At 35.0% G+C, this 13,894-nt stretch overlaps 1 protein-coding gene across 3 annotated transcripts in view; it reads left to right on the forward strand.

The window, feature by feature from the left end:
- The first annotated feature begins 4,159 nt into the window (after positions 1 to 4,159).
- LOC121408640 (mediator of RNA polymerase II transcription subunit 13-like) overlaps positions 4,160 to 13,894 on the forward strand; it is a 95,626-nt gene continuing 85,891 nt past the window's right edge. For all 3 annotated transcript variants that reach the window (XM_041600171.1, XM_041600173.1, XM_041600172.1), the window contains exons 1-2: positions 4,160 to 4,402; positions 8,091 to 8,349. In XM_041600171.1, coding sequence (XP_041456105.1) covers positions 4,334 to 4,402; positions 8,091 to 8,349 — 328 coding nt within the window. In that variant the 5' untranslated portion in view covers positions 4,160 to 4,333. The remainder of the gene's footprint in view (positions 4,403 to 8,090; positions 8,350 to 13,894) is intronic.

Consider the following 13,894-nt stretch of genomic DNA (forward strand, 5'->3'; position numbering starts at 1 on the left):
GCCAAAATGCTTGAGAATATTATAACAAACCAACACAGATTGAATGAGCAGAATGGACGACAAAGAGCGATAGAAATACCAAAACAACTAAAACACTTGCGACATAGTCATGATGAAAATGACGATGATGGTGGTGGTGTTGGTGTTGTTGGTGGGGATCTGCTGATGATGATGATGATTATGATGATGATGATGATGGTGGTGGTGATGAAGCAGTCTTTAAAATGTCCCTGGTCTGAATTTCAGGTCGCGCTTCGTGCTCACATATTTTATTAATGAGATATATCATTATTACAAAAATAGTTCTTAAAATTTTCTATGTTAGGTCTAAATCTAAAAAAGGGCACACGCTTCGCACTCGCATTAGTTGATCATAATGAGCTAACGTAAGCTCTTCATAAATTCCGAAAGAAAGTCCTTAAAATGTGTCCCTTGGGGGATATAGATAAATTTCTACTCGTGCTTCGCGCTCGCATTAAATAAAAGAGATTTGAACGTAGTACGATAAAAAAAACTTGCTTATAACGTCTGATTTTCAGGTCTGAATATCACAAATTTTGTGCTCGGGCTTCACGTTCTCGTTATTTGATCAATGAAATATAATCCTTTTTGTTAAATCCTACTTACATTCCTTAAATGATCTCTTTTCAGTTCAAGTCAATTCTTTGTTCCAGTTCCATTCAAAACCTAATACAAAGTAATATAAAGTAATACAGATCAAATACAATTTTACAGACGAGGATTCTTACAGTATAATAAACAGTATGATATTGAACATAAATGAAAATGAGAGGGTCCACTAAAAAGCAAAGCTTGTAAAGTGTGGACCCCCTTGGAAATGAAGAAAATATAATCGACTTATTCATATATGCGTTTATATACAGGAAAGAAAAAAGAGAAGGAACAAAAAAGTCGAAATCATATTGATGTAAACGTAATTACAGAACAAGTGCAAATTATTCACACAAAGAGGTCTTCGCTGTGAAGGATATGTTGCGCAATAGAAGAAAAAGTAGAGAAAGGGAATGACAAGACATAGAAGACAAGACAAAACAAGAGACAGGACAGTACAAGACAAGATAACAATAAGTTAAAAAAAATATAAGTAAAAATTATACAATAAAAGTAATAGTTCGCGCACTCAGTAAAGTAAATTTTAAGTCACAACTTAAGGCCTGCTCACACCGCCCGAGCGTTGTTGGAGCGGTCGTGGAGCGGAGAGAAAAAATCATCACCGCTCGCTACGGTTCACCATTTTCGATTTCGATTTTTTTTTTCAATTTTTTCCCCAATTTTGTGAGCGAAATTCGACCCTCTCTCTCCCTACCGCTCCACGACCGCTCCAACAACGCTCGGGCGGTGTGAGCAGGCCTCAATAAGTTGTGACTTAAAATTTTTGCTCGTGCCCCTCTTCCCAATGCTATGACCCACAGTACGCTACTACTTATAAAAGATGAATAATTCGTCTTCTTTGTGATTCACCCTTTCCCTCTTATCATTCGTTTCCCTTTTCCTTTTCTCCCACTTGAAAATAAATGATTACTTTCCTTTCATTTTACCTTCCCCGTTTCTCGTTTTACTTAATTTCACCCTTTAAAAAAAAATCAGTTAAGGAGAGGGGAGGGTGCGCTTTGCCTTCTGGCCACCCCAGGCAAACGACATGGGTCTTTTTGTCCTGGATTATTTTATTATATTGCCACGTACACAGGATGACGTTCAAAAACTTGATCGATGTGTGGTCGTGATGTTTTTTTAATGCATATAGCATTTCCATTTATTTGAAAGCAGGATAAAAGAGCATTGTTACATTTAATGCTTTGCTCACGGGCATAGGTGCCGGGGATCGAATCCCGGACTTTCGCCAGGCGCCTTGGACCACCACTCGGCCACGGCACTTGTTCGATTCATATTATGTCAGAGTTGATAACTCTGTATTTTGTTGTCTAGCGCCATCTTGTGAAAGTGAACCCATCAATCGCAGACAGTAGGAATAGCGGCTTACACAATCGACTTTTGAACGACACTAATCATGATCTTATCGAGACGGTTACATATTGTGTCCCGGGTTGTGTCCCCATGTGACACGCTTAAAATATCAATGTAATTCTAACAAATTTGATGCATTTGCCTCGACGATTTGAAAGAATCAAAACAACTTCGCAGTTTTCCTGTTTTTTTTTCATTCTATAACTACATCAACCAGTAACAAAATATTGTAAAGCCTTTATGGAATTTATTGCAATTGCCATTAAATCAGTCACCAGCTTTTCAAACAAGAAGTTTCATCAGAGTCAGGTAATTAGTAAATAAGTTTACAGCCCCTTTCAGATCCGAACGATAGTGGAATGATGTACTGCACTGTAAAAACGCTAAAATTTTAAGCACGTTTGTCATTCTAAACAACTATTTTTGGAACTTTTTAAACAACTGTTGATTTTTTTCAGTTAAAAAAATTGAAAGAGTTACAAAAATGTTTAAACAACTTGTTGTTCGAGTGACAGGCTTAAACAACGTGTTATTTTTTTTATACCGTGTAGGCTACTCACAGTATTATTAGGTGCATGTCTCTGAAAGTCATATTGCATCGCCTATCATCAACTCTTTCGATTATAATTCAAACCTCACCATGTGCCGCACTTTACTGAAGTTCACAACAAGGGATTCCTTCCTTATCAACATTACGTGGTCTGAGAATTGAAATAAAGACTGAAAATGTGAAATAAAAATCACTTATAAATTACTCGGAGTTTTCATAACAACAACAACAACAACAACAATAATAATAATAATAATGATAATAATAATAATAATAATAATAACAACAACAACAATAACAACAGCAACAACAACAACAACAACAACAATAATAATAATAATAATAATAATAATAATAATAATATTAATAATAATCATAATAAAAACAACAACAATAATAATAATAATATTAGTAGTGTAAAGTTCCTATAGTTGCACTTGAAATTACTTGGTGCTCTTTGTTAGAGCAAAGTTATTCAAGAAAAAATACGGACTTTGATCCTGTTTAGAGGAATAATAATAATAATAATAATAATGATGATAATAATAATAACAACAACAACAACAAAAATAATAATAATAATAAATTTGTACTTACATAGCGCATAATCAATTGAAATTGCTCTATGCGCTTTGTACAAATCGCTCTCCAATATCACAGTTACACTACAAAAAAAAATGTTTTCAAATGTCTTTTAAATGATTCAACCCAAGTACATAATCGGGGTGTAAGCACACACGGAGCCATATTTTTATTTTGTGACCCGGCCCTATACAGTAGAAGTGGGGATGAAAGCTGAAGCTGAAAGGTCCCTTTATTAGAGGAGTCACCGAGGTGAGTGATAACATTTTACCCGTCGGGCCATTTTTATTTTATTAAATTTGTACCCCGTTTCCCCAATCCAATATGCCCCCTTCATGAACTTGTTGTAATTACAAATTTGCAATAACCTTTAAAAGATGCTAAATCATCTGAATGGCTCGGATGCTAAATTTGTTATAGAAATTGTACATTATGTTACAATACAAGTCTCTATGAAATTGGACACACGCAGGGACCTATTTCATAAAAGTTGGTTTAACAAATTTACAATAATAGTTTTCAGCTACTGAAATCATCCGATTTGATTGGCTGAAAGTGAACCCCTACTGGTCTTTTCCCCATGCTTTTATTTCTATTCCCCTTCATTCCATTTTGATTTTATTGTTTTCATGCGGTTTCGTCTTTGAAACAAATCTGGAACGAAAATTTTGTTGCGAGGCCTAAGTTGCTCTGAAGTTTGGTAGGACAGGGAAAACCCCCAAACCTAGGCCTACCGTATCTTTAACTTTGGTCAACGGTGTGAGTTAAATATGCTACTTATGATTAGATGCGCGTAAAATTATTTTCTGATTTGATTGATTCAGCTTCATTCTACATTATACTGTGTGATTCAACACGGCATGTTTATCTAAAGTTGTCGTCCAAGGCCAGAATACGATGTTTAAATTACCCTCAAATCACATTTAAATCGAGTTTCACAGCTGTTCACTGTGTGTTCTCTATACAAGAGTACATCGCAGGAAGAGACATATTTGAATAAACAGGACCACGTGACGCAAAATGACCAATCAATCAAAAGGTTATTACCGCCTAGTATTTTGCTCTATACGGTGTCGCCATTACGCTAGCCTATACGGCCTACGGATCTTTTTACTTACTGAACTATTAATAGAGGAATTTCTCACTGGAATTTATCACTTTTCTACGATCGGAAAAACAAGAGCCCGTGGATTATAGTTATGTCATGCCTGTAGTATGAGCGGAGCAAATTCAGCGGCGAATGGGGCCAGTTTGGAAGATTGTTACACCAACTTGTTCGCCGTGGTAAGTCGGTCACGTAGACTGCATTGAATTTATGCGAACCAAGTGTCACGAACTAAATTTGACTTTTGCTTTGAAATATGGCTTCTCTTAAATAGTGGTAATGATACGACTACTGAATGTCATATAGTATAATAAGTCCCAATACTTGTTTAAATTACAGCGCTATTATTTTTTATCTTATGCGCGAGATAACGTTTTTAGTGGGATTCTTTCGACCTACATGATGTAGATTTGCATGCCAATCTCACCGGTCGCATTCGTCGGGGAGTAGCGGCCTCGCACGCGAGTACCAGTCGCCATGTAAATCAAAGCTCATTCGCGGCGCAGACCATAATGCAAAATACGTAGAGAAGAAAGCCGCACACAGCACAGCGGTTTGTGTGTCTCCCATATCATGTCAACACGGGTCACTTATGCAGTCGCAATGTGGTGCCACTGGGGTCAAGACACTTTTCATTCATTCTTCAACTTGACTTCAGTACATGTAGATTAGGACGGGTGTTAATTGTCTTAGGTTTATTTTTTTTCTTTAGTTCTTAGTATAGTGTTGCCTACTGGTAATTCTTTTTTTAAACTTTGCTTTAGCCTTACTATAATTATAATTAGAATTATGTAGAAATATTTAGATCTAAATGTCTTGACTCCTCTTCAAGTATTTGATGGAATAGATTTGCGAATAGTGATTTGATTTATTCTGATTCATGTGAAATAGTTTCCTTTCTTTTTGTTCTCCTTCTTTTGAATAGATCTTGTATAGACCTAGTCTTGAGGACGCAATGATGATGATTTTTTTAGATATGTCTTACATTTCTTCATCATTGACGTCTTGACACTCTCTCCATAATGCCTTCAGCGAACGACCAAAACAAAGATGGATTTCCCCCAAAAATCCATCTTTTTAAACCGAAATGACTAGAATTTTGTTAATTTTATTAATTCTTACACCTTCCTACGCCTAATGCGTAGGAAGGTTTTAAATATTACTTTAAAAAATGTAAAAAAATGAAGATTTCTTACCCAACTGATGCCGCGTAGACCTCTCGTTCCACATGTAAACAACGGAAATACAATAGCGTCGACCCTTGAACCGCTTATGTATGACGTACTTCCGGAAAGCAATGCCGTCTTAACGAACAATTTAGAGATAAAAAATCTTATTTAACAAATATTAAAATTATTTCGTGATCATAAATAATTTATATATATTGATATGAATTATTTATGATCACGAAATAAATTTTAATATTTGTTAAATAAGATTTTTTATCTCTAAATTGTTCGTTAAGACGGCATTGCTTTCCGGAAGTACGTCATACATAAGCGGTTCAAGGGTCGACGCTATTGTATTTCCGTTGTTTACATGTGGAACGAGAGGTCTACGCGGCATCAGTTAGGTAAGAAATCTTCATTTTTTTACATTTTTTTAAAGTAATATTTAAAACCTTCCTACGCATTAGGCGTAGGAAGGTGTAAGAATTAATAAAATTAACAAAATTCTAGTCATTTCGGTTTAAAAAGATGGATTTTGGGGGGAAATCCATCTTTGTTTTGGTCGTTCGCTGAAGGCATTATGGAGAGAGTGTCAAGACGTCAATGATGAAGAAATGTAAGACATATCTAAAAAAATCATCATCATTGCGTCCTCAAGACTAGTATAGACCCTAATGTTTTGGTTCACCAGTTGCAATGGAAGGGTGGATTAATTGTTCTGGTGTCAAACTATAATGATTGACATTTAACTTTGATTTGTTTTTTTTAATCCATAAGTACTTAGGCCATTAGGGTCAATATTTTTGTTTTCTTAAGAATGTTGTGTTCTGGTATGAAAATTTATCCACATTGATATTGTAGAGTGTATGCTTTTACACCTTTAAATAATGTACCCTGTAATGTATTAATTCATGTTACATTTTAAAACTATTCTTGAAAGGACAAGTCTACCCCCCAAAAAAGTTGATTTGAATAAAAACAGAAAAATCAAACGAGCATAACACTGAAAATTTCATAAAAATCGGATGTAAAATAAGAAAGTTATGACATTTTTAAGTTTCGCTTAATATCACATAATAGAATATATGCACATCCTGGTTGGTATGCAAATGAGGGAACTGATGACATCACTCACTTTTTCTTTTGTATTTTATCATTTGAAATATGAAATATTCAATTTTATCCTCATTGTCCTGTGAAACAAAGTTTTATTTCTCACTGAACATATGGAGTTACCATTGCTTAACATGGTTCAGTCAAGTTGGTCCTTATTGTCATATCTGTTCAAATTTAAATATTGTATAATTCAAACAAAAAAAAAATAGTGAGGGACATCATTGATTCTCTCATATGCATGTGACTAAATTGTGCATATAACTATTTTGTGAAAAATAAGCGAAATTTCAAAATGTCATAACTTTCTTATTTTACATCCGATTTTAATGAAATTTTCAGCATTATGCTTGTCTGACTTTTCTCTGTTGATTCAAAACAACTTTTTTTCTGAGGTGGACTTGACCTTTAAAGCTAAAATATTACACGGTATAGGCCTATTCTTGTACCATTACCCAACTTCAACTGGATGATTTGGGATATGGTTTCATTTTAAACAGGATTTACAATAAAGGCCAAGTCTTCAAATTGAAGATTATTTTTCCATTACAATGTTTAGATTTGCAAAAAAACTTTTTTTGCCTAAAAGTTTCACTTCATTGTTTTATTAAAAAAATTACTATTCCACATTCTGTTGATTGTGAATATGAATCCATAAATAAATAAAGGTCAATTAAAAAAGCTTTTGATTCTTATAGTGAAAAGAAACATTTGTAAATTTACTAATAGGCCTAAAATTATTATATTTTTTTTAGTTGCATTGGCTAGAAAACTTGTTTTCTTCTGGTATTTTGAACTGTAAACTTTGCAGCAAATACATCTATTTTATAAGCCTGTCCTCTATAAAAATGAATTATCACCTTCATGTACATTCCTTAACAAAATCATCATGAACTAATAGAATATATTTTTTACATTAAAAGTTTAGAATATCTAGCTGCGTGGGTGGCACCTGCAGTAGAGTCTGACCTCCTCTGAAGACTCTCCCAGAAAGCATAACAATAACATGATGATAATGATATAATTATGATAGGAAATAATTTAAATGACAATTATAATTCTCAGTTATTGAACATATCACTTAAGATTTAATTCTGTGCCCTTCTAAATGGACTTGGTTTTTTGTACTGAAAATAGCCAGAATCGCAAGTTATTTTTGTTTAAATATACCTGTATACTGTTAATCTGTAGCCTTATCATCAGATCTTCCACCCCAAACAAATAGATAGTTTGCAATAGGCCCGAGTCGAACTCTGGGTCCAATGTCTCCAAGACAGGTGGACGACTAAAATAAAGATTCAGTGTCACCAAAGACTAAGAATATAAACTTGTTCAGGCCTTTCTTTCCTTATCTACATTGTAGATCTATGTATAGAAACTTTTTGTTTGCATTTTTACTTACATGTACCAAGCTGTAGGATTGCCCTGATATCGATCAATCATGATCAACTACATTGTAGAAGATCAACTAAAAATTGCTTATTCGCATGACACCAGGTGACTAGAACACCAACTGCAGCTTAATATTCACATACATGTGAATATGATAATTTCTGAAATTATTGCCTGTATGCTTTTCTTCCAGGCCGACTTGTCGGGGATAAAATGGCGACAGTATAGTTGGACCTGCCCCACAGAGCCAAAAGCGCCGCTGGAGGACCCTGTTCTGCGGTCTTATGCCAATTGCATCAAGGAAAACATTTTAAGTGTGTGGCGGTGTCACAACACTTTGAGGGCCGATCTTATGCTCGACACTGAGACACCGGAACAGAATAAAGAACTGTGGATATACTGGTATGGAGATGATCCCAAGTTTGAGAGCCTTATCGTAGATGAATTACAAGGTAAGATTCTGTACAGTATAAAGTTTATCTCATAGACTTGTTGATGTTCATGAAGGTCAAGTGCTAGAAACTTGCCCAGTTTGCTTTTGTAGGTTGATAATTTCTTCTACAAAATATCATATAGGGTAATTGTAAATTGTATGATGTAGTAATGGTGTATTATGGTATCTTTCCTAAATCTATAATTGAATACCAGAAATTCAAACATCGAATCTATAATTAGGGACAGTGATTTTCCGCGATCGCGGAAAAAGGGACGGAATTCACGGATTCGGCTGTTTGAAACGGAAAGTGGCTTTTCAAACGGAAAATCACGGAAAACACGTTTTTTCTCAAAATGCACAAAAAAAGCAACAGAAATTAATCCCAAATCCTCAACAAAATACTAATATCAACTGAAAAAACACGATCTCACTTTGCAACAACAATCATGACAATCAACACATCGTAACTACACTCGACTCTTGAGCTTCTCCATCACTCGATCGTATCCAAGTTAGTTTACACTTACGTCCGCATAGAAGGCAGAATCCGGCCGTGTGTTGCTGCCCTCTGCGTTCGGTCATAATATAATGATCACGGTGATTCATCAAATCCAAAATGGCGGATATTCGGAAGTCGTCGACTGCTCAAAACGATGTCCGAAAAGTCCCCAAATCAGCGATAAAATCCCATTTAACAATAAAATAATGCTAATAATATGAAAGGTGAGAATATATTAATGTTGACTATGTTTCCCTAATTTTTTTTAAGCTCGAATCTCTTCGATTAAATTGGATTTTAAAGTGATGTTAGTACATTGGTAGATGCAAATTTTGAGCAGCGCTAGCATTTTGACATCGCTACTCGTTGCGTATTGGTTTTATATGTAAACGGAATTGTCTATTTTTCTTGTATACAAAGTCTTTGTGAAACGGAATTTCCGTTTCCAGACATGCTGAAACGGAATTTGAGATTTTCTGAAATGAAAAAGGCAATTTTTAGAAACGGAAAATCACTGTCCCTATATGATTTAGAAGCGAATTTGTCAGGTTTTTCAATTCTTTCATCCCGGCAATTCTGCTGCAAGTGGTCTATGAAACAAATGCACTCTATGCATGTTTCAAGAACTTACGAAAATAATTTGTCTGTTGTGGAACTACAGTAATTACCTGCTCCTTCTAGTGTGAAGTTCAAAGTAAAACCTACTTTTCACCCCAACTCCTGTCATCAGGTACCCACATAATACTTGGACTGCTACTGTGAAGTGAGAGGTATTTCCCAACACAAATTTGTGTACTTATAAACAAAGAAGTGAAAGATCCTCTTTCACTTTTGGTGCATTTCACCAGGATAGTCTTTATGCTGATGGTAATATGTAAGCCTACAGTGTATATGTACTTGTGTATGTACATGTATGTTCTTGAGCATTGGTACTCTATGCTACAAAATACCCCACAGACCTGATGAATAATTGAGAGTGATATGGAGGGTGTAAGCCTGAGTCACTTGACCTCAGTATGCATGCAACACTCCACTCTGCTGCACAAATCCTGTATGACAGCTGAGTGGCTGTGAAAATAAGTTTCTGCTTCTGCCTGGGATGGAATTCCTAGAGTTATCATGTAGTCAATAGCATTAGCCCATTGATTCACCAATTGTAACCAGGTGAGATGCACTGGTAGTTGGTTTGATCTGAACGTTGTGGCTTACATGTACCACCATTGTCAGTTGTACATATCCTCTTTATAAACCATCCACTATTCTGTTCATTTCTTGTTGTTGGAGATGAGCAGACTCATATGGACCATAATTTGTGGTAGGCCTCCAGTACATCATTAAGAGAAAAAAAGCAAAACAAAACAATAAAATCTGTACCACTGCGCTCCCCATACACCACTCTCAAACAAATAAATAGGAACTACAAAACAAATGTCTGTTACATTGGCTACCTACAAGAAAGCTTGAAATATTGTGGCCCTTTTTTACATATTATACAGTATGCTCCTTTGAATAGTGTACAAGACTGACAGTTCAAAGAAATTGATACTTGAAGTTGATGTACATGTACATGTATAGGAGAGCATTGCATCACAATTTTCATCCGACAAGTTGTCAGATCTGACAACTCTCCTTAATTTTGATTGGCTATGAAAGAAGCAATGTTACTTTGGTAACTGTCATATAAATTGGGACTTGTCAGATGAAACGTCTGACAACTCCTTTCATGAAACGCTCCCCAGATGTACATGTATGTGCATTGTAAATGTATTGAAATATGTATTAAGATTGTAAAAGGCCTATTCACAGAAAAAATATGATTTCATGGATCAGGTTCTTATAAAGAAAAATTGAATTAGTAAATTCTGCCTATATTTTACAGCAATATCTTTTTCTTACATTCTAAGTTACCTTGTACATGTAACTGTCCAGAAGTTGGTTATGATAATCCATTTCTTTCAAATTGATTATGCCACTCCTACAACAATGTTATGAACATTTTCTAATCAACAATTCATAATTCTTAGGAATTATCCAGTCCATTATCCTGTTTGAAAATGTAGACTTAAGTATTTTTGATTGTGCAATGTCCGAATATGGGCATAATTCTTGATTAAATATATATTCAGAGGAGTTTCATCATCTGTTATCTATACCAGACTGTGTGAACAAGGCAACTGATGCATGCATTAATGCCCATTAATCTCTCGGTCTCCTTGTCATCATATTTATCCATTTAAACACCTCTTGGATGGTGCTTGAAGCTCTCAATCAATAATGCATGTATTGCCCCATTCTTCCAGTCTCCCGAAGGTGAGTGCATTCTCTGGCTTTCCTCCATATCCACTGAGCATGGAGTACACTGCGTCCTCATGCTGAATGTACTTTATGCACATCTAGTATCATCTTTGGGGGGGGGGGAGGGAGAACTAGATGCATTTATAGAAAGATCAATCTGAAAAGCTGAGTTACTGGGCATATAAATATACATTACATGTGTCATGTGTACATGTAGTTTGACCAACAATATGAAACTTATTTCAGCATGATTACTACTTAAATGTATTGTTATTATGATCAAGGTACATGAGAATGCCTGGCAGTTTGTCCAGGTGAATCCAATGTCTAATTTCGTGTTACTGTTTTAATGTAACTGTTACAATTATTTTAATTATTGTATTTGACTTGTTTTATATTCTGCCAAATAAAATAATAATAATGCATATTAGTACAATGTAGCATACTCAAACCAACATGAATGTGAACATGCGCCTGTATCACAGACTCAAGCAAAATACTAGTGGTAAATAGAATACATTTGTAATGGTTGAAATTTATTTGAAAAATTTATTTAGAAGTACAAGCGCACAATAATGCAGTGTAGATTATGATTCCATGTATTTTAATTTGTTCCATCCACAGCTCTCTAATCTTATCTGAATATTGATATTTGCCATCAGATTGCTCATTGAATATTCTGACATTTAAGCCTTGAGTACCCCCTTTATAATGAAGTTGGAAATTTTGTTCGGATGATTTAAAAAATGGTGTTAATCTCATATCTGATTTTAGTTTTTTTTACAATTTATCATTGTTGTAGTAATTAGGCATACGTGTACATTGCATTGGGTCAGAAAGGCCTGCACAAATATATTTGAATGCTTAATATTTTTCAATTTATAACCAAGATAAACTGGCTGTAAAATGTTTCCTCTTTCTAAGGCACCAAAATTTCATCATAAAAATTTATACGCCTACATAAAATTGTAACAGCTATGGGGAATTCCTCCTTGATTGTTGAAAGAGTAAACTGTATTGGCTCCCGCATTCATTATGCTCCATAAGCTGTGTAGATTTACGGTATAACCTGATTACATTCACCAGTTGACAATAGGGCAAGTAGAATAGAATGAATAATATGCATGGCTGCACCTCGTTGACATATCCTCTGTAGTGTATTACAATGCCTTTGTACTATCTACACCTGATGAACTGGGCTCGTTGGAGGCAGTTCTGTGTTACAGTGCATGGCATCCTGTACTGAGCAGACATACATGTGCATGTATACTTGGGCCCTGCTGAGCTGACCTTGATGTTGGCTTAGGGGTCAGAAGTCACTGATTGTTTGTTTTCTGCGATGTTGAAAGGCATTCAGGGAACTTGGCAGCTCAGGAAAACAGTTCAAGTACTAATTGCAACATGTTCATGTATCCAATATGTGAACTGTAATTACAAGTGTAGTGTCACACTCATTGTCCCAAAATAAATAGATCTTGGTATCTTGGTTTGTGAAAGCATTCAAAAGTGAAAATCAATTACATGTTTTGTAGGTCCTACTTAAATCTCGTTCCAGGGCCAGGCCAGTTTTTTTTAAGAGGCACATTTCTTTATTACCTGCACAAATGTGGAAAATTTAAAGGGCACCAAACATTTTTAAGGTGGGTGTTAAAGATAAATGCCAGTTGTAACAATCTCAAAATGACTTTTTACAGAATCCAATATAATGACGTCCCATGTGCCTGTTTGTATGAAAAAAAAATATGTGCCAAAGGATTCTGGAAGAAATTGTGTAATTGCTGAGAAATACATGTAAGTGTTGGAAGCATAAGTTTTGACAGGGCGCATTGTACACTATGTACATGTAGTTATTAAAGAAATAGGCCTACACGTAGGCCTATATGAAATTCATACAATTTCACATACCAGCTCTTGGAGAAATATTCATTTTAGAAAATATTTAAAAGATCATTCAAAATTTTTTTTAAGGAGCAAGTCCACTATGACAAAAAGTTAATTTGAATGAGAGAAAAAAAAACAAGCAAGTGAAAATTTGAAGGAAATCAAATGTACATGTAAAATTAGAAATTTACATGTATTATAATTTTTCATTACATGTATTTGCATTGCAGACTTGACAAGAATGACACTCAAGTACTCAAGCTCAGAGTTTGTTGAAATTATAATGAGGAGAAATTCAAGATATTTTGCAATTAGGCCTACTGTACCATAAATGGGAAAGAAATTAAGTGAGTGCTGAGTGGGTGATTTCAACAATTCCCTCGTTTGCATACTAACCAGGTTGTTTATATAACTTTTTTTTGTTGTTGAAATCAAGCTTCATGTACATACATTATAAAGTGTAAAATATATCTTCCTTACATCTTATTTTGATGAAATTATCAGCTTTATTTTAATTTTTGCTTATATTCATTGAAATCAATTTTTTCTGGGGGTGGACTTTATTACATGTACCCTTTAAATGTAGACCTACATGTACATACACTGTATTTCCATATTCCATGTGTTAGCAGGCCTGAGTGTATCATTGACTGTGCAAGGCATGCACCATTGGAGTTTGGGTTTAGAAAAGGAAGAGCTTGAGATGTGTTAATTGCAAAGCATGCTCTCTCTTGCTATCCTTCAACACCCTACTCCAAATCAAGGCCAGGGGCAGACATTTGCCAGGAAATATGGAGGGGAGACGCAGGCGCTCGCCAAAATTAGGCTATTGACTCACACTCCGAATGAGTTTTTGAAAGTGCATCATTTTACGTACATGTAGAGT

This window comes from Lytechinus variegatus, chromosome 2 (assembly GCF_018143015.1).
Source record: "Lytechinus variegatus isolate NC3 chromosome 2, Lvar_3.0, whole genome shotgun sequence".
Taxonomy (NCBI): Eukaryota; Metazoa; Echinodermata; class Echinoidea; order Temnopleuroida; family Toxopneustidae; genus Lytechinus; species Lytechinus variegatus.